Source organism: Vigna umbellata, chromosome 3, assembly GCF_029865625.1.
Source record: "Vigna umbellata cultivar VRB3 chromosome 3, Vumbellata_1.0, whole genome shotgun sequence".
Lineage (NCBI taxonomy): Eukaryota > Viridiplantae > Streptophyta > Magnoliopsida > Fabales > Fabaceae > Vigna > Vigna umbellata.
This window is the reverse complement of record NC_142167.1, coordinates 44,737,566-44,757,317: the sequence shown is the minus strand read 5'-3', so window position 1 is coordinate 44,757,317 and position 19,752 is coordinate 44,737,566. Positions and strand designations below refer to the sequence as shown.

Sequence of the window (19,752 nt, the reverse complement as noted above, 5' to 3'; positions counted from 1 at the left end):
AATGAGAGAAGAAGGAAAATTAGTATGATTCTTAACTTACTGATAAAGCAAAAGATGATTCTGAACTTTGTGTCTGTGAATGTGTTTAGTTACATGATGAAGTTGAATGGCCTAAAGGGACTAGTCTAATGAAAGCGATTGCATGGTTAATTTTGAGGATAATTGCTTTCTTGGATGTGCAGCAATGTCTAAGTGAAGAAAAAGTGAAGAAAAGTAGCAGGAAAGGCATAGCTGAAGCTGCAAGAAAGCAAAGGTAGATCACTATGATACTTTTCTTGTGCTTCATTCTCCTCCTCTTTTTAAAAGATTGACAACTATAAATTATAATTGTGTTTGAGGAGTATTAAGAATTAAGAATACATTTTTAACACATTTTTTTTTCATTCTTTGAAATTTATTTTCCCCTGTTTGTACTAAGTATTTAATATTTGTTCTTTCAATTTTTTATTTAATGTGCTTTTAATATTTATTAAAAAATTAAAACGCAGTCTCTTTATTTACAAAAATCTACTAAATCATCATCTGTTAACGAATCATATCCATTCTTTCAATAAATGTTTGAAAAAGAATAAAAAATATTAAATAATTAATATAAATACTATAACAGTATTATACATTTTCATACGTTAATTTTTAGACATGATTATGAAAAATACTATAATTTTAGATGAATAAATATACTTCTATTATTATTTAAACTAATTATTTTAATAGTGATGAATTAATTAGAATCTGTCACGTACTCATATAAGTGATTCTTATTTTTTTTCTTTAACTAACCGTTATTTTAAATTAAAATAACTAATTTTCTATTTTTATTAATCTTAATTTCAATTTAATTATTTTATAAATTAAAATAATTATTTATATTTTTAATAACTATTTTTTTAAAATTTAAATAATTTTTATAATAAACAATATATATATTTTTTAATTATTTTAATAAAATAATTTTATAATTTAATAATTTTTTATTAGGATAAATCCGCAGCCAAACACTTGTACGGTAAGGAACCACACAGTCACAAGAGTTCCCTCAACTTAGGAGCGCTTTGTCGTGTCTCACACACTGTTCCTCAGTTCATAGTCCATTTTCTGTTCGTCTCTCCTCTCTTCCTGATTTTACTCGAACCTTCTTCATCAAATCCTTCAATTTAGGGTTTATCTAGGGTTTATTTACCCCCAATTCCCAAAACCCTTTTTGATTGGCCTTTGTAGTTTCTCGCTCTCATTACCCAAATGGTTCGCTCTCATGGCGTCACTCTCGTTAATCGCCTTGCTCGTCGATCTTTCCGTGGTGCCAACCATTCTGTACGCATCTTTTCGATTTCTTTTTCAGGGTGCTTCAATGAAATATGGTTTTCCAATTGTGCTGCAAATTCTCATTTGCAGGTTTATCAATCAGTGTTCCAAAGGGGTTATAGGACACTGAACTCTGGGCTTTTCCATCCATCGAGAGTTACTGGTAGTTTTACGTCTAATGGTGTGTGTTAAATTAATCCTTTTATTCTCTTTCCCTTTTCATTGTATTACTGTTTGGGAAACTAAGCAATTTGTCAATTTTTGTTTAGTTTCAAAATTTTCATTTTGGGTTATGGTATTTGGTTCTAAGGTTATTTTATTTTATGTAAGTTCATAAATTGCTGAATGAATTGAATATAGGCCCATATCTTGTTTTCTTGCAATGTTGAATCTAATTTAAGTGTTACATGCTTTTCAATTGTTGTTTATGCTCACCTGCTCCTCTTTATCCATTTGCAGTTGGAGGTGGCTTTAATTTGAAGAAATGGTTACTATTGGGCGGTGCAAATAAATATTGGGAGGCATCTAGATTGATTCATGGCTCAGGTATAAATTTTAAAATTCTGCATCATATACTTTGACATGATTTTTTCTATTAACGGAATCAGAAGGAGTTTCAAGTTCGTTTACCTTTCACTCAATTCAGTACTCTCTTTGCTTCCGAATGAATACTTGTTAGTGTTCGCATGCATGTTGATGACCAATTTGTTTTCCCCAAATTCTATTACAGCATTTTTGGCAAGAGACTATTATGATATTCTCGGTGTGAGTAAGAACGCAAGTTCTTCCGAAATAAAGAAAGCTTACTATGGCTATTATTTGACTTAAGAATGTTAAACATAGGAATTACAATCACAGGGAAACGTTGAGTCTAAAAGTTGATAGATTATACACTTGCAAGGTTGAGTAACAGTAAAAGAGACCGCATAAACGAGCGAACCAACCAAGTGAAGTGAGAAACCAAAAACAGTGTGAGATTGAGTTACTTTCACAACTTGCAATGTACCTACTGAAACTTGTGCTAAGTTTTAATGTAAATGATCCATTCAAATAGACATTGAGGAATTTAGTGATCTTAGGTTCTAAGTGCTAAGAATGGACCTAGAGTTACATTCAAAGAGAATTTGCAGGACATAATTAATTGCATCTTTATAAGTGATAACTTGATCATTACAATAGAGGTACGAAGTGGTAAAATATAGTTTCAATACGTAATTTTCAATTAAATTGTTTTTTAGCTTACTACTTTTTGAAATTAACTTTATTTCCTTACATCAAATCTTGTATATTTTACCAAATGTCCGTGGATACTATACTTTAGAAATTATCCAATATATTTGTTGAAAAATTTGATTGCTTTGGAGCATCAACAATCACTCGTTCAATAACCAATTTTTTTACCATGTCGTGTTCTAGTTGAATTGATAGTCATGATCCTTGTGGGAAACGTATCAACGATTGGCAGAGTTTTCCTGCATTTTCTTAGGCCATACTGCTCACAATTTTCGTAGTTTTACGGTCCTCATCAATTTTCTTATCAATTGTTGGTTTGGGCTTTGGGTTAGACCAATATTTGTCCAATTTTCCTATCAATCTTGCCAATTGGGGCTAATTAACATTGAATGAAAACCATATGGTTCCAAAGAAATGTCGCATTAGAGATTAATAGTTAGATGCTTTAATAGAAATTAATCATTTTCAGACTCAAGCAAATTGACAAACAAATAAAACTGCAAGAGGTATCAATTTAATCCACGGAGCTAGTCCTAATCTGCATGGATCAAAGTCAAAAATAGCCTAAAAGGTTCACATAAGAGAAATAGGGTTGAGTCGGGACGAAATCAAATAAATTATCCAGGTTGCGCGTTAAAGTTAAAGTGTACTCACTGTTATTGCATTCTAGTTACGGAGATTGCATTTTAGTTAAAAAGGAATGTACATGTGACAGTGTGGTAGTGGGAGTGTTAGATGGAAAGTGAAGTCCGATTTGAAGTTGCAGTTCCATGCATTCAATCTCTCATAACTGGTCTTGTTCTTCTCTTGGTCTTGGTTCAGGTGCGAGCATCATCACCTTTCTTAAGGCGTGCAAGAGCAGTGAACAACTGAAGCAAGTGCACGCTTCCATCATCTACCGAGGCCTTGAGCAAGAACACTTCCTCATCTCCCTTTTCATTCCCCTCTCACACACCCTCTCCACTCTCTCCTACACCTCCTCCGTCTTCCTCCGTGTCCTCACCCCTTCAACCTTCCTCTGGAACACTCTCATGAAATCCCATTGCCACAACAGCTGCTTCTCCCAAACCCTCACCGCCTTTACTCGCATGAAGGCGCACGGGGTCCTTCCCGACACCTTCACCTACCCTTCTGTCATTAAGGCCTGTTGCGCCATGTGCATGCCGTGGGAAGGAAAATCGCTTCATGGGTCCGCAATCAGGTGTGGAGTCCACCGGGATCTCTACGTGGCCACCAGTTTGGTCGACATGTATGGCAAATTTGGGCAGATTGATGATGCTCGCAGGGTTTTTGATGGAATATCTAAGAGAAGTGTCGTTTCTTGGACTGCTATGCTTGTTGGTTACGTTGCCGTTGGGGATGTTGTGGAGGCCGAGAAGTTGTTTAATGAGATGCCGCAGAGAAATGTGGCTTCTTGGAATGCGATGTTGCAGGGTTTTATCAAGTTGGGGAATTTGAGTGGTGCTAGGGACATGTTTGAGGCTATGCTGGAGAAGAATGTTGTTTCTTTCACCACCATGATTGATGGGTATGCTAAGGTGGGTGACATGGTGGCCGCGAGGTTCTTGTTTGATCGTGCTCCCGGAAAGGATGTTGTTACTTGGTCTGCTTTGATATCGGGTTATGTCCAGAATGGGCAGCCTAATCAGGCATTGAAAGTGTTTTTTGAGATGGAATCGATGAATGTGAAGCCTGATGAGTTCATACTAGTTAGCTTGATGTCGGCTTCGACGCAATTGGGAAATTTAGAACTCGCTCAATGGGTTGATTCTTATGTAAGCAAGAGCTGTATTGATTTTCAGCAGGACCATGTAATTGCAGCGCTTCTGGATATGAATGCAAAATGTGGAAACATGGATAGAGCTTCGAAATTATTTGAGGAAAGACCTAAACGAGATCTAGTCTTGTATTGTTCGATGATACAAGGGTTGTCAATTCATGGGCGTGGGGAACAAGCCGTGAATCTATTTAACAGGATGCTGATGGAAGGGCTGTATCCGGATGAGGTGGCCTTCACAGTCATTCTCACAGCCTGTAGTCATGCTGGGCTTGTTGATGAGGGCTGGAACTACTTCCAATCCATGAAGCAAAAATACTACATTAGTCCTTCGTCTGATCACTACGCCTGTATGGTTGATCTTCTAAGCCGGTCAGGACACGTAAGGGATGCTTATGAACTTTTAAAATTAATGCCTGAGCCTCATGCCGGTGCTTGGGGTGCACTTCTTGGGGCATGTAAACTATATGGTGATTCAGAGCTAGGAGAGATTGTTGCCAATCGACTTTTGCAGTTTGATCATCTAAATGCAGCGAACTATGTGCTGTTGTCTGACATCTATGCAGCAGCAGAGCGATGGATTGATGTTTCCCTTGTGAGAAGTAAGATGAGGGAAAGGAGAGTGCGTAAGATACCTGGTTGTAGTAAAATTTAGTCCAGGGCCGAGTTGTTTTGGTATATAAAGTTCTGAAGAGGAAGTGTACATGGAGATTCCCCCAGGCTTTGAAGTGAAAAATGAAAGAAACAAGGTATGCCTCTTGAAGAAAGCATTGTATGGGCTTAAGCAAACCCCTAGAGCATGGTTTGAAAGATTTACAAAAGCAATGATTTCCTTGGGATACAGACAAAGTCAAGGAGATCACACTTTATTCACAAAGCACTCTTCTATAGGTAAACTCACTCTATTGCTTGTCTATGTGGATGATACGATTATTGCAGGAGATGATGAAACAGAAAAATTGGCATTAAAAGATAAATTGGCAGCTCAATTTGAAATGAAAGACCTAGGAAAACTCAAATATTTTCTTGGAATAGAGGTTGCCTACTCCAAGAACGGATTTTTCATCTCCCAAAGGAAATATGTACTTGATCTCCTTAAAGAAACAGAAAAGCTGGGATGTAGAACCTCAACAGTTCCTATAGAACAAAATTACAGAATTGGAAGTGAAGAAAGTGCTCCTGTAGAGAAGGCCCAATATCAGAGATTGGTAGGAAAATTGATTTATCTATCACACATAAGACCAAACATTGCTTATGTAGTTAGTGTAGTGAGCCAATTTATGCATGATCCAAGAGAGAGACACATGCAAGCGGTTGACAAAATTCTCCAATACTTGAAGTCAAGTCCTGGAAAGGGGCTATTATTCAAAAGGGAAGACACATTGACTATGAAGAGATATACTGATGTTGTCTATGCAGGTTCTATTACTGACATAAAATCTACTTTTGGGTATTGTGTGTTTCTTGGAGTTAGTCTGGTAACATGAAGAAGCAAAAAGCAAGATAGAGTATCTCGTTCTAGTGAGAAGTTGAATTTTGAGCTCTTGCTCAAGGAATGTGTGGACTCTGGATGAAAATCATTTTAGATAATCTTAAAGTCAAAGTGGAGAACCCGGTGCAACTACACTGTGACAATAAGTCTGCCATGAGCATAGCCCATAATCCAGTATAGCATGACAAAACCAAACACATTGAGATTGACAGACATTTCATCAAAGATAATCTTGACAGAGGCTTTGTGATTACAACTCATGTTCCTATAAAACTTCAAATAGCAGATATTTTTACAAAAAGGGCTTCCTCTAGGTAGATTTCAAGATCTTGTAGGCAAGTTGGGAATGATTGATATTCATTTACCAACTTGAGGGGGAGTGTTGTAATTAGAGAAGATATCTTTAGAATCTTCCTAATTAGAGGAAATAGATATATAATCTTCTATTTTATTTTGTTTACCTAGTTCCCCTATTTCCCTTTTTAGGAGAATTAGATTATTACAAGTAGAGGATATGAAAATGTATTTTTCATGATTGAGAATAATAAAATCAGTCATATTTTCAAACTATTATTAATACTTAAGGTTCTTTATTTTTGTCTTGATTAAAATAAATATGACTTGATTTTTGCTATTAGCGGAATCAGAAGGAGTTTCAAGTTCGTTTACCTTTCACAAAATGCAGTACTCTCTTTGCTTCCGAATGCATACTTGTTAGTTGTCACGTGCATGTTGATGACCAGTTTGTTTTCCCCAAATTCTATTACAGCATTTTTGGCAAGAGACTATTATGATATTCTCGGTGTGAGTAAGAACGCAAGTTCTTCGGAAATAAAGAAAGCTTACTATGGGGTAAGTTTTCCCTTGCCATTGTCATTATCTATGAATTTAGTTACTGAAATATGTGGACTTTAGCTATCTTATCCATTTCATGGTTAAAATTTATCAATTCACTGATGATTTGTTAGGATGAGGAATAAAATAGATAGGTAAGAAATATGATGGTAGAATAGAAAAAAATAGATAGTTGTCTGACCCACTTCCTAGTTACACATGCGAAGTAATCTTAGGTGAAACAAACACAAAGAATCTTGGTGGTGTAGTGAAGGGGATGAAGAAGAGATTGGTAAATTGTTTCAAGGATGGATTAGAATTTGTAATAGGGAAGGGTTAGAAACTCGAGGTTGAGAAAATTTTGGCTTACTAGAACAAAATTTCAGTTTGAGCTGTATTGAAGCTTGAACATGTGTAAACAATTATGAGATTTAAAGTAATGTATGAATGGAGGATGGATATTTTGGTTCCTATATGTACGAACAAGTGAGATATTCAAAATTTGAACACGTTACAAAGAGATAAAACTTATGAAGCACTATGAAATAAAGGGAAAACAGTGTTTGAACATAGATTAAAAGAAGAGACTTGGATTGCGGAGAATCAATTTGCATTCTTGTTAAGAAGATCTACAACCAAAGATATTTATCTTCTGAGGAGGTTGATGGAAAGGTATCAAAGTAAAGAAAGAGAATTACAAGTATTTTTACTTGGAAAAAGTCTATGATAAAGTGTCATGAGATGCATTGTGGAAGATTTTGGAAAAGAAAGGTGTCCATGTTCCTTATATCTGATCTAGGCTATACAAGACTCTATAATGGGGTAATTACTAGTGCAAGAGTTTGTGGAGGTGAGACTAATGACTTTCCTATAAGGAGAGGTCTACATCAATTTACATATTGACCTGTCACAGGATAATGAGGCTATTGTTGTTATTTTGTTTTATATGTTTTTAAAATCTGAATATGCAATTTTATATTGTGCTTCGTAATTGTGAAAATACTTCAGTTCATCCTTACTTTTTTCTCATCTTTGTACTTTGACATGAAGTCATCAAACAGGATTAGCCAGCTTAGCAATTACCTTTCTAAAATGATAGTAATATATATTCTTATTTTCTATTAAATTCTATTCATGCTCCGCAGCTTGCAAAAAGGCTCCATCCAGATACAAACAAAGATGATCCCGAAGCTGAAAAGAAGTTTCAAGAAGTCTCGATAGCATATGAGGTGGACCCTTGGTGCTTTTGTTTTCATTTCGTATGTACTGCCAGAGGTCTATTTGAAATTTTCATATACTAAATTGGCTCACTGCTTATTTGTTGTCTTTTTTCTTGTGTGGTAGGTTTTGAAGGATGAGGAAAGGCGACAACAGTATGATCAGGTTTAGTATTTTCCCCACTACTTTTTTAGTTCTGCTGCTCTCAATTTTTCTGTTACCCATTTTTCTGAGTTGGGATGCACTGTAAGATGAATGAGTTTACATGAACTTTAGTGCAATAAGAAAAAGAGGGAATAGGAATATTTAGAAAGTGGAATTCTGCGTCATGGAGAATTAGAATTTTGCATAAGGATACTTGCGAAGAAAAAAATTGAGGAAAGGAGTGGGTAACATTCACATTTGTATTTTGTGTTGGAATATAATGAATATTCTTATCCTTGGTATTTTTCCTTCGTGTACAGTGATGATATTTCTAAAAGAGCTGAGAATGTGGTCATTTCCTGAGTTAATATCTTGTAAAAATCTAAATGGAGACAACATTCATTTTGTAGTGTCTGTACTCACTAGGAAATTTTTGCTTACATTTCCAACAGTGTTTCTGGCTTTGTCGTTATTACAATTTCTATGCTCTTCATTTCATATTAGGTTTATTTCATGATTTATTACAACTCATACTTCGTGTGCATGTTTGTTGCTTAAATGAGTATTTTCAAATTGTTGAATGGATTATTCATTTGATTATCTAGCTTGGTCATGATGCTTATGTAAACCAACAAAGCACTGGTTTCGGTGGTGAGGGTGGCTTCAATCCCTTCGAGCAGATATTCCGTGATCATGTAAGGACTTGGTAGTTTCTTCCCTTTTTATTTTATTAACGGTGTCTACTAGGGATACTTCTTTCATTATTTGTTGCCCTGCATTGTTTTTGAACTATGGGATTACATTCGCACTTCATACTAATAAGAAAATGTCATTATTATCTCATTTCAATTGTAAAATTTACGATGTAGAAATGGAGCTTCGATTACTTATTCAATCTAAAGATAAAATGATTAATTAAGCATTCAGACAAAAACGTATGTTATAAAACTTACTCAAAATTTTCCTTTTAATTGATGGTTGATTATGCATCAGTTTTTTTTCACCTGAAATTTCTATTTTTGTAATTATGTAGTGTTTAATTAAATATAAAAGCCTATAGACTTTCATGTGGCATTCATTCCACATTTGAAATCTAATTGTTTTTTTTTCAATTCTCAATGGTCAACAGGATTTTGTCAAGAGCTTCTTCCATCAGAATATTGGTGGAGAGGATGTGAAGGTTTATTCTTTCTTCATATGTGGACTCTTCTAAGTATGCTTAGGAGTTGTTTGACCAAAGCCATCTAAATAATTCTTTTTTCAGACTTTTATTGAGCTATCTTTTATGGAAGCTGTACAAGGGTGCACCAAAACTGTAACATTTGAAACAGATATGCTTTGTAATGCTTGTGGTATGTTTATTAACAAGCCCCGAACTGTTATCTGTCACTACTATATTGTTTTCAGATTGATTTGTATTTTTTCAAGTCAGTGCACCTCGAATGAATTTCTCAGCCACAAACCTTTTGCATAATTAACTATTGCAGGTGGGAGTGGTGTTCCTCCTGGTACAAGACCTGAAACTTGTAAGCGATGTAAAGGGTCAGGAGTGGTAAGTATTGTCTCGAAAATAACTTCCCTTTTATAAAGTTTAAGTCAGCAAAGTGTTATTAAATTGATAATTTGGAAACAATCAGTTATTTGTACAAGCTGGCATATTCAGAATGGAGAGTACCTGTGGTACCTGCAAGGGAACTGGAAAAATTGTATCGGTATGGTGTAAATAACCCCTCCTTTTCTTTTGTAATATTAAGTCTTTTTTTGTTTCATATTTTTGCGCTACGACAATATGATGGATGGAGTTTCAATGATAGTGTGATTCACATAACTTTTTTATTCATGTTAATTATACGTTTGCTGATTGGGAGAATTCTACATCTAAAGTTATTCTTCTACTAGCCCTCTTCCCTCTTTTGTAAAGTACACATTGAATAACACTGTTGATTAAATGCCGCATATGGCTGATATGATGGTTTTTCATACTAATTACAAAATTGTGATAATATATTTGTAGATATTAACTTTTTTTCTTTTGTTGCCTGTATCAGAATTTCTGCAAGTCTTGCAGGGGTGAGAAGGTTGTCAAAGGATCAAAGTCGGTCAAGTTGGATATTATGCCTGGTAATTAATATTTAAATTCTTTTGAGATGTGTTGTTACTGCTAGATACGTAGTTCATGCGCATATGACATCTAAAGACTTAGGCTAGCCTACTCCTCTACCTACCCACTAAACATAGTAATCATAATAATAACATGCAGGAAAGAAGATACTTAATGTCTGATTAAAGCTGGGAAGCCCTAAATTTTAAATAATTTTATTAAGATACTAAAGTTGAAGAATTTTACTAATGTTGGCTCTATCTCTGCTAGGACTGACAAAATAATTCGTTTTATCTATCATTCATCTATAGGTAAATCTACGGTATCCATTGCTTAAAAAACGGATTCTATACTTCCATTTAATTTTATATGGATGGGTAATAGTTAATTTGCAATTTTTCAATATCCACAAATTTTATTCAATAATAAAAAAGTAAAATCCATTGGATAAAAAAATGCTAGCCTCTCTTTCACACTGCCCCTCATCTCTATCTCTCTATTTTGTATACTTTTTTTACAAATTGAGGTGCACAAATTGATACACTTCTAAACGTGATGATATTCATCTGTCATGATATATTAATGGAGTATGGATACAACATTTGATCAAGGAAATTGATCACAAAAGTCCACTTAAATTATTAAACTCAATCAACTTCAGTATTTTACATATCTACAGTCTTCTCTGCACCCATAATACTATAAACTTTGGTACTTGTTAATATTGAAAACATTATACAAACTTGCAGCCTAAATCTCCCTAATGAAAGATTAAATTAGCCGGAATTGGCAATGATATTGTAAACAACCTCATATTGGAGAGGTTCTCCCTGGACCTTGCCGTATGATTGATCATTCAAATATGCATCTAGTTCAGCAATGGATTTCCCTTAATATTTTTTTTTTCTTTCATAACACAACACAACCACACAGCGAATCCACTGGTCATGAAACCAACCTAGCATTGGGAAAACATACAAATTATGTAGAAGAGAGAAAGGAAGAATATTTTAAGATACAATATATAAGTAGTCATTCTTTACATTACAAGCTAATTTTGTAAGATTAAGTTAAGTTTAAACCAATTAGTAATAATTTTAAAAAGTATCATTTTTGTGGAGGGATTGCATAACCTCAATAAAAAATTGTTAATGGATGGATTGAATGGACTTTTAGTATTAAATTAATTGAATTTTTAATGCATTAGTGGACCATATTCATCCAATGTGTTATAATGCGTCTATGTGCCAACTCTAATCTATGCCTTGCTATATGTATGCATCCCTTCTCTTATTTCTTAGGTCGAGCTGTGATAAGTTGGCTAATTTTGTTTTTAACATTTCAGGGATAGACACCAATGAGACCATAAAGGTTTTCGGAGGTGGTGGAGCAGATCCTGATAGAGATCATCATGGTGATCTCTATGTTACTATCAAGGTACTTAATTCAATAGCTTGGAAGTTGGAAGTCGCTTTTTAAATTGTTAATACTTCTAAACTCCGCATTTTCATTTCTGTTTTTTTTTTCAGGTTAGAGAAGACCCTGTTTTTCGCAGAGAAGGATCTGATATTCACGTAGATGCTGTGTTAAGTATCACTCAGGTAATGATCAGTCACGAAGATAATCTTTCAGCAATATTTTGTGCAGTTATCTGGTTAAGTTTTCTCACGATCCACTTGTGTTTGTGTTTAACTGGATGATTTATAATTGTCTGGGAGCAACATATTTGTTTATACTGCATCCATTGAGTTCCCAAGAGAGTGTGGATTGACATGTGTTTGGTTTATGAAAGATAGCAGTGGTGGTGGTGGTAGTGTGGATATGGTTGGTGATGGAAGTTTATTGTCAATATTGGGATTTACAAGATCTTGTTACTTGTTTATGTTGCTTTTAGAGATTTTATTGTAATTAAACTAAATACTTGAAATTTGGTATGCACGGGTTTCAGGCGATTTTGGGGGGAACTATTCAAGTCCCGACTCTTACTGGAGAAGTTGTACTTAAGGTTAGCATTATATCGCAGTACATAATATTATTTCTTATGGCACTTTCAGTAACTGGGGAAGTTTGATTCATGGGTCTTGTTTGGCAGGTTCGTCCAGGCACCCAACCTGGTCAGAAAGTGGTTTTGAAAAAGAAAGGTAAGCAATTTAATACCCTTTTCCAAAATCGTTGAATTTTTCTTAATTTTTTGAGACAATTTGTCAATTTATTTAGTATGTATGGACATCATGCTGCATGAATTCTTAAAGGCTTCTCTAATGTAAGCCCTTAAGTACATTTCTTTCATCATTCTAATCTTTATTTATTCTTTTAACAGGGATCAAGACAAAAAATTCTTACACATTTGGGGATCAATATGTTCATTTTAATGTCAACATCCCAACGTGAGTCTGTTTGCTCCTCCTTGTACTCCGTGTTTAGGTTCTATGATGGATGATGCTTAGCATATAAAACGTCTGTATTTGACATGTTATTACAGAAACCTGACACAGAGACAACGAGAGTTGATTGAAGAGTTTGCCAAGGAAGAGCAAGAGGAATTTGATAAACGGAGAAGTGCTTCAGCTTCTGGTTGAAAATATCTGCAGAATCTCCACTATTTGTTTATGGGAAAGTCATGCTCAACTGGGTGGGAACCCACCTGCTATTAGAAATTTTGTAGGAGCATTAAAGTTTTTTTTTTTGCTTTCGCATCCACATAGTGTATGTAATATTTTTGTCATACTATCAATCCAAATTTGAAAGGTTAGTATTTAGAAGATAATTTCCCTTGATCCTATACATCAATGGAATTGTAGTCAATTTTGTACATATTTTTCTTTTAACAGGTGTGCAATTCACATACTGTCATTCTTTCTGTACCATAATGGTTAAACTAACCTTTACTGGGTCTGGGATTGATATGCTACCTAATCTAAAAGTAGCCTCCTTTTCAAGAATTAGTTTTGCCTATTTGAGCTGAACATTACTTATAACTTGTCTCTATTTGTTTTTACATTAGGTGGGATTAGGGATGACAACAGGTCGGATCAGACATGGATAGTGCCTACCCGTAATCCGACCTGCATGCAAAAAACCGTATCCGTAACTAGACTCGTTACCTACTGGATATTCGCATAAAAAAATTTACAGATTTTTTTCAATCCGCGAATACTTATTGGATACTCGTTTTTAATCCACAAATATTTAAAAAATATATTTACTCGTTGGATATCTCTATTAGGTTTTAGGTCAAAAGTAATGTAACTCATTTTTTCTTTTTTTCTTTAAAAAAAAGTAATGGAAAGGAATCCTAAGTCATTATTATTAAAATTTTTCTTTTTTAAAAGTAATAAAAAAATTAATTTTAAAAATATTAATTAAATTTTTATTATTTTTTTTTTGGATAATGAGTTGGATAATATAATACCCGCATCCGACCCGTTTAGAAACTGGTATTAAAATATCCGCTACCCATTATCCACGGATAATAAATATTCGCAGATAGTATCTATCCGTCGTCGCGGGCACGAATTTTTTTGTCATTCCTAGATGAGATAGATGTCCCATGCACCTTTTTGTTAGAAGCAAAAATCAGAAGTTTTTGCTTAAATGTTTATCTGGGCATTCTCAACAGAAAAACCAAAATACTCCTTTAAAATGTTCAAGATTAGTGTGTTAAGTTGAAATAATTATCTCTCTCTCTCAGTGTATATATATATATAATTAATACATTAATGAAAGTTAGTAGAGAGAGTATAAAGAGTTGGAAATAATTAAAAACCTAAAAGTAAAATGGTTAAATAGGAAAAAAAGTAGTTAGTGATAGAGATGGAAAGGTTTATGGAATAAGAAAAATAATTAAAGACGGGAATATAAATAGTAGTTTAAAGTATCAAAAATAGAAATAATTAGTAGAGTATAAATAATTAATATGATTTTATGGTAGAAATGCACAGTTAGTTACAAAAATGAAAATTAATAGCATAAATGTATATAAGTAATGACAAATATCTTGATACTAGAAGTGTGTAAAAACAAGGATAAATTGTTAACTGAATAACATAAAAATTCAATCCATTTTCTTCAAACTAATCATTTATAAAAAGGTAACAAGTCTCACAATAAAGGGTTACTTTTCTACGAGGGTAGGAAGATTCCGAGTCCAATATAATATGAAAATTCAAGCTCACAAGTGAATAAACATTCACCATCCGAAGTTTAATTTGCAAAATAGTAATTTAAAACTCATTTCCTATTGTCTCCATGTAATTTCGTTTTAAATTTTTGTGGGAGTAAATTCGAAATGTACTGCACAAGTAAGCCTCAGTTGGTTTTATTCACATGACCAAATTGATTTTATGTAAAAATCCTTTTGAATTTGACACACATGAGAGAACACATTATCATCATCCATAGGATGAAGAAAATTTACACAAATGAAATCAATTTAATAGAACACTCTAAGAATATGAATCCAATTATAGATTTTCATGTATGGTAAGGTTATTTACTTTCATCATAATTATTTTGAAAATCATATTTTGGATAATTTTTAATTAATCTAAAAATCTTTAAACGAAAGTTTAACTCAGATGAAATTCCATGACAGCTACCAAGATGAAAGGTCTCACCATTATCAACTGAGTAATTGGATAAAAATCCTGCAGGGAAACTCTTTTGCTTAAAGAGATTGGAGCAATTGGTGGAAGCAACCATTTTTTTCGTGGAATTCTGTGAAGCCATGGAATTCACTGCACTGAATGAGCCATCAAAATCATTGCGTGCTGCCCTTAGAGAACCTTTTGGCATAGGAAGGCGTTGAACTTGCTATCTGAGGTGAATGTGATGGTTGTGAAACAGAGTCCCAGGCTTCTTCTTCAATGGCTTCCCTCCAAACTCTTGCAAAGGCTCAGAATCATTGGAAGAAATAAACTTGTCTCCATTTCAGAACTTGTGGTGGAAGGATAATCCTGGTGCTGCTGATGATTATGGTTACTTCTGAAAGTCTAACCATTGACACAAACGATGTTTGATGTTGCTGTTATTGTTCGCAAGGCTTGTGAACAATGAGCTTGGGGAAGAACAGTACCTCACTATTAGTCCAAAATTTTGTTGGTAATAATGTTGACCAATATTTGAATCCATCTCTGGATTCATCCCTAGTCAACACTTTGGAATACTTCACAGCATGCACAATACTCATCTTATCTTCACAATTACCTGAAAATAACAAGGAAAACTCTCATTCTATACTTTCGGAATCAATAATCATATCTTAATACTAAGCAATAGCTTGCTTTACCAGTTTGTGGTTTTCTTCATTAGAAATTAAAAATGAACCCAAAGAGAAAGAACATAATAAGTTTCCTTTGTTTAACTAGTTATGTTTCTTTCATGGGAAATTTGTACATGGTTGTGAAATTACCTTCGGTCACCGAGATGGCCACGAAAATTTGAGACCAAAATTCGAAAGGGAAATGGAAATTCGGTTCACAAAAGAGTTTAAAGCAGGAAGGTCAGAAAAAAAAAAGTGACATTCTTACAGAATAAGAAATATTATTTCTTGTTACAAACTTTTTTGAATTCTGCTCCTACCATAACAGGGGTAGTTTTGGACCATAAATCTTAAAAAAAAAGTAAAAGGAAGAGAAATTAGTAAATTGAAACACAATAAAGGGCATACATGCAATAAAATATTTTGGTTTGTTAAAAGTTCAAAACTTGGTTAAAACTCATCACACTTTGATATTCTATTGCAGCAAAATGCAACAATTGAGCCCATCAAGAAGTCACCAAATGGTAAACATTTTATGATTATCATTTTTAGCTGAAGGACCATAATTCAGCCACGTGTGTTTTGGTTTGATTAAAAATACTATGCTTCTTTTTGTATCTCAAAAGATCTTATCAGATCTCAATCTCGACCTCTCAGATCTTAGTTGTATTCCTAATCACTATCCTTAGAAAAATAATAATTTCAGCTAAACACAAGCAGAGTGAGACTATGGCAAAATAAAAGAAAAGTTTACGTAACATTTGGAAATGAACTCGAGGTAGAAAAATGTTGGACCTTTCTTGACCAGCAGTGTACCAAATCTGTGCCTTGACAAACTTGTGATCCATGAGTCAGAGTTCGTTTTTCACAAACCGATTCAAAAAGCCGAGACTTTTCTTACCTGAGCCCCCAACTATCCCATGTAGTCTATACCCTCATCACCATCACAACGAATTTAGACTTCACATCTCAGAATGCATATATAAATTTTTTACCAATAATCTCGACAAGAGCATGAGCCTTCACTGAAATGATGGAATCTGTTATTATCTCTAATAATAATCTCTCTCTCTGTAACTTTTGAAACAAGTTTTATAGCTTCATGACAATCACCACAAACACGAAGGTTTTTAACAACACGAATCACATCTTTGACACTGGTACTGATCAGTGCAAATGCAACAGCTAACTTCTCACTATGACAACCAAGGAAGTATTCCTTCTCCTCCTCTTCTACATCAAAGAGCACAAACTCAGTGGTTGGAGTATAGCCAGCTTCTCTCAAGTCCTTAAATAAACTTTCAAGTTTTTCATATATCTTGTGTGTTAAAGGATGGGAAGTGTCTCCTACACGGAATTCGTGAACAACCCCATCAACTTCAACCCAACTACACCCAGGTAATTTCTGCATCCCTTTCTCACTCAAACTTGATCTGATTTTTTCTGCTTGATCCCATCGACGGCTCGCTGAATATATATTCGATAAGAGAACATAATGTCCTGAATTCCACGGTTCTAATTCAATGAGTTGCATCAACACTTGTTCAGCCAATTGGGTATCCTTGTGTAACCTACATCCTCCCAACAGTGCTCCCCAGACAATAGCATTTGCCTTCATTGGCATACTCTTGATCAGATCCCGTGCCTCAGTCAACAAACCTGCACGAGCCAAAAGATCCACCATGCATCCATAATGCTCTATAGTAGGAGTCACATAAAAAACACAACTCATGTGACTAAAATAACGCCGACCATCATCAACCAAACCAGCATGAGTACACCCACAAAGCAAACCAACAAAAGTGTTCCCATCAGGCCGCATTCCAACCTTTCCCATTTGGCTAAACACCCCAAAGGCAGCCCCAACATGTCCACACATAGCCAGCCCAGAAATAACAGCATTGAACACCACACGATCCTTCCTCCTCATACTCTTAAAAATCTCCAATGCCCGGGCCACACTTCCACATTTGGCATAAAAGTCAATCAATGCAGTACCCAACACAGGATTACACAAAAACTCATCGCCATCCACCAAACCCCTAGCCCAATTCCCCAACTCCAACGCCCCGAGCCTCGCACATGCAGAAAGAAACCCCACCATGGCATAACAATCCGGCCTCACATTCTCCTTCTGCATCTCAAAAAACACCTCAAGTGCTTTCTTCGGCATCCCATTGGAAGCATACCCCTGAATCAAGGCACTCCAACACACAACATCCCTCTCCACCATCCCGTCAAACACTATCCGTGCTTCCTCCATGCTCCCGCACTTCGTGTACATATCAACCAAAGAGGTTGCCACAAACACATTCCCACACAACCCATTCTCCCTCATATACTCATCAATCCACCGTCCACTAGCCAAGTCCCCCGTCCTCGAACACGCATACAAAACCCGAACCAACGTAAAACTATCCGGTCTCACACTCATTTCCAACAACCCTCTAAATAACCCAACTGCCTCCTCACAATAACCAAACTCAATGTACCCACAAATGATGGCAGTCCAAGAGACAACATTTTTTTCAGGAATTTCATCAAACACCCCGCGTGCATGACTCAAAAACCCGTTTTTGGAGTAGAAACAAACTAGGCCAGTATTAACAAACACGTCATTTTCGAAACCTGTTTTGATAACGAGAGAGTGAAGGGTGAGACCCAGGTGGGTGTTTTTGAGCCTGGCGCACGCTTTGAGGACGAAGGGGAAGGTGAAGTTATCGGGGACAACGGTGCTGCGCTGGCGCATAGAAGCGTAGAGCGAAACGGCGTCGTGAAAGGCATCGTTTGAGACGAGGCCGCGAATGAGGGTGTTGTAGAGGAAGATGTTGGGGTGCGGGGTTTGGGCGAAAACGAGGGTGGCGTATTGCGTGGCACGGAGGTTGAGGGAAGAGCGCAAGAGGGTGTTAATGAGAAAGGTGTCTTCGTTGAGACCAAGTCGGAGAAGGCGACAATGGCATTGCTTCACTTTCTTCAACGACCGACAGCCAGAAGCCAAACACTTCTTTAGCTCCAATGCCATGATGTTCGTGTTCGTGTTCTTTTCCGGTTCTGCATGCGTTCATGTAGTTTTTTTTTTTAATAATTATTTTCTTTTAATAATGTATGTTTACGTTGAAAGGGACAGAGGACAACTCCTCCTTCAATAGCTCGGGAACGCTCTTACTTTTTCGGTAGGTTCTTCTCACTTCTCCTTCCTTTCTTTCTGACTATCGCTCTCTCAATCTCAAATATGGGGTGACATGCAGAAAATACTCTGACGTTTAAGTCAGAAATTTGTCCTTATAAGTCTATCGAAATTTAGTCAAAACAGAGAGTTTACCTTCTCAATCGATTGTTATTTATATGGTTTCAGAGAATATTATCCATTAATTTACCTCTTAATGACGTTCAATGCTCACCTTAACTACTCGACAATGACTGTTACCTCATTAATTGCGCATTCATGAACATTCAAACGCGGTCTCCAGCAAACGCTGGAGAGGCCCGACCGGACAGATTGGATTGTCGTTCCCGCATACTCGGTATCGTCTAAACACGCCCGGTCGGTCAATCCTACTTGGTATAGGCCCGACCGGACAGATTGGACTATCGTTCCTGCATACTCGGTATCGTCTAAACACGCCCGGCCAGTCAATCCTACTTGGTAGTAACACAAGTCCCCCAAGCCCTAGCAAAATATTTTTTGCGTAGGGTTTTGAAGTGGTCTCCGATCAGTGCGCCACTTCCCTTATCCAGGCCTTCAATCGAAATTGTTTATATTCATAATGGCGGGAAATCGTAGAGTCACGACTGTAAACTTTAGGCGGGAAAGGTAAAAATGAAGCGTCAGATCGCCTAAACCGTCAAATCTTTCGGCAAATGAATCGTCAAGTTGCTCGGACCGTCAGATTACCCCGACCGTCAGATCTTTTGGCGTTTAACACTTCAGATCTGCCTGGTGAACCGCCTTTTACCTTGTATAAATAGCCACACTTTTACCCTAATTTTTTACTCACTTCTACTCGCTGTCGCCACTGTCTTCCGCTTCACAACCCCGTTCCTATCTTCCTTAATCTCGTCTTCTCAGGTAACCATGTCTTCCGACTTCTCCGGGGAAGAGGGCAAAGGGTACGCCGACGACGATGTTAACAGTCCATCCTCTTCCTTGGGTGCCATGACAGGTCATGGTGCTGGGGCTTCTCCTTCAGGGAACTCCTCCGATCTCCTAGCGGATATCGATGCTCCTGAAGAAGTCGCCATCAACGTAGACTCCACCGGCGCTTGGATTGGGAAACCCCGAGTTTGGCCAGTTGTCCCCGGCTACGACTGGGCTCCTCATGAGTTAGACAAATTTCTTCCTCTTTCCACCATCGCTGCCCCTTCAGGGATTTGCTCGGTCCTATCTCTTT

The 19,752-nt window shown here is 36.1% G+C and overlaps 2 protein-coding genes and 1 pseudogene across 5 annotated transcripts; 1 reads left to right on the top strand and 2 right to left on the bottom strand.

Annotated features, from left to right (window-relative positions):
* Positions 1 to 1,023: 1,023 nt before the first annotated feature.
* LOC124847366 (chaperone protein dnaJ GFA2, mitochondrial-like) lies at positions 1,024 to 13,017 on the top strand. 4 transcript variants are annotated; one of them, XM_088110496.1, is made up of 18 exons: positions 1,024 to 1,311; positions 1,393 to 1,483; positions 1,762 to 1,848; positions 6,574 to 6,656; positions 7,784 to 7,867; positions 7,983 to 8,021; positions 8,606 to 8,695; positions 9,130 to 9,180; positions 9,265 to 9,352; positions 9,488 to 9,552; positions 9,638 to 9,712; positions 10,049 to 10,121; positions 11,447 to 11,538; positions 11,631 to 11,702; positions 12,050 to 12,106; positions 12,194 to 12,242; positions 12,422 to 12,488; positions 12,584 to 13,017. In XM_088110496.1, exons 1-18 carry the CDS (start codon positions 1,240 to 1,242, stop codon positions 12,678 to 12,680), a joined length of 1,332 nt encoding a protein of 443 aa, XP_087966622.1. In that variant the 5' UTR covers positions 1,024 to 1,239; the 3' UTR covers positions 12,681 to 13,017. The 4 variants fall into 4 exon arrangements, with proteins under 4 accessions (XP_087966622.1, XP_087966621.1, XP_087966620.1 ...); XM_088110497.1 differs by lacking the exons at positions 1,024 to 1,311; positions 1,393 to 1,483; positions 1,762 to 1,848 and adding an exon at positions 4,925 to 5,203; XM_088110495.1 differs by lacking the exons at positions 6,574 to 6,656; positions 7,784 to 7,867; positions 7,983 to 8,021; ... (10 more) ...; positions 12,422 to 12,488; positions 12,584 to 13,017 and adding an exon at positions 3,358 to 5,120 and having other exon boundaries at positions 1,393 to 1,465.
* A 1,572-nt stretch (positions 13,018 to 14,589) lies between these two features.
* On the bottom strand, positions 14,590 to 15,289 carry LOC148202637 (uncharacterized; annotated as a pseudogene).
* Positions 14,901 to 18,548, bottom strand: LOC148202636 (Pentatricopeptide repeat (PPR) superfamily protein). The gene is made up of 3 exons (XM_088108505.1): positions 16,157 to 18,548; positions 15,176 to 15,306; positions 14,901 to 15,092 (listed from the first exon to the last, which is right to left on the bottom strand). The coding sequence occupies exon 1, from the start codon at positions 18,381 to 18,383 to the stop codon at positions 16,353 to 16,355; it is 2,031 nt and encodes a 676-aa protein (XP_087964631.1). The 5' UTR covers positions 18,384 to 18,548; the 3' UTR covers positions 14,901 to 15,092; positions 15,176 to 15,306; positions 16,157 to 16,352.
* Between the last annotated feature and the right edge of the window lie 1,204 nt (positions 18,549 to 19,752).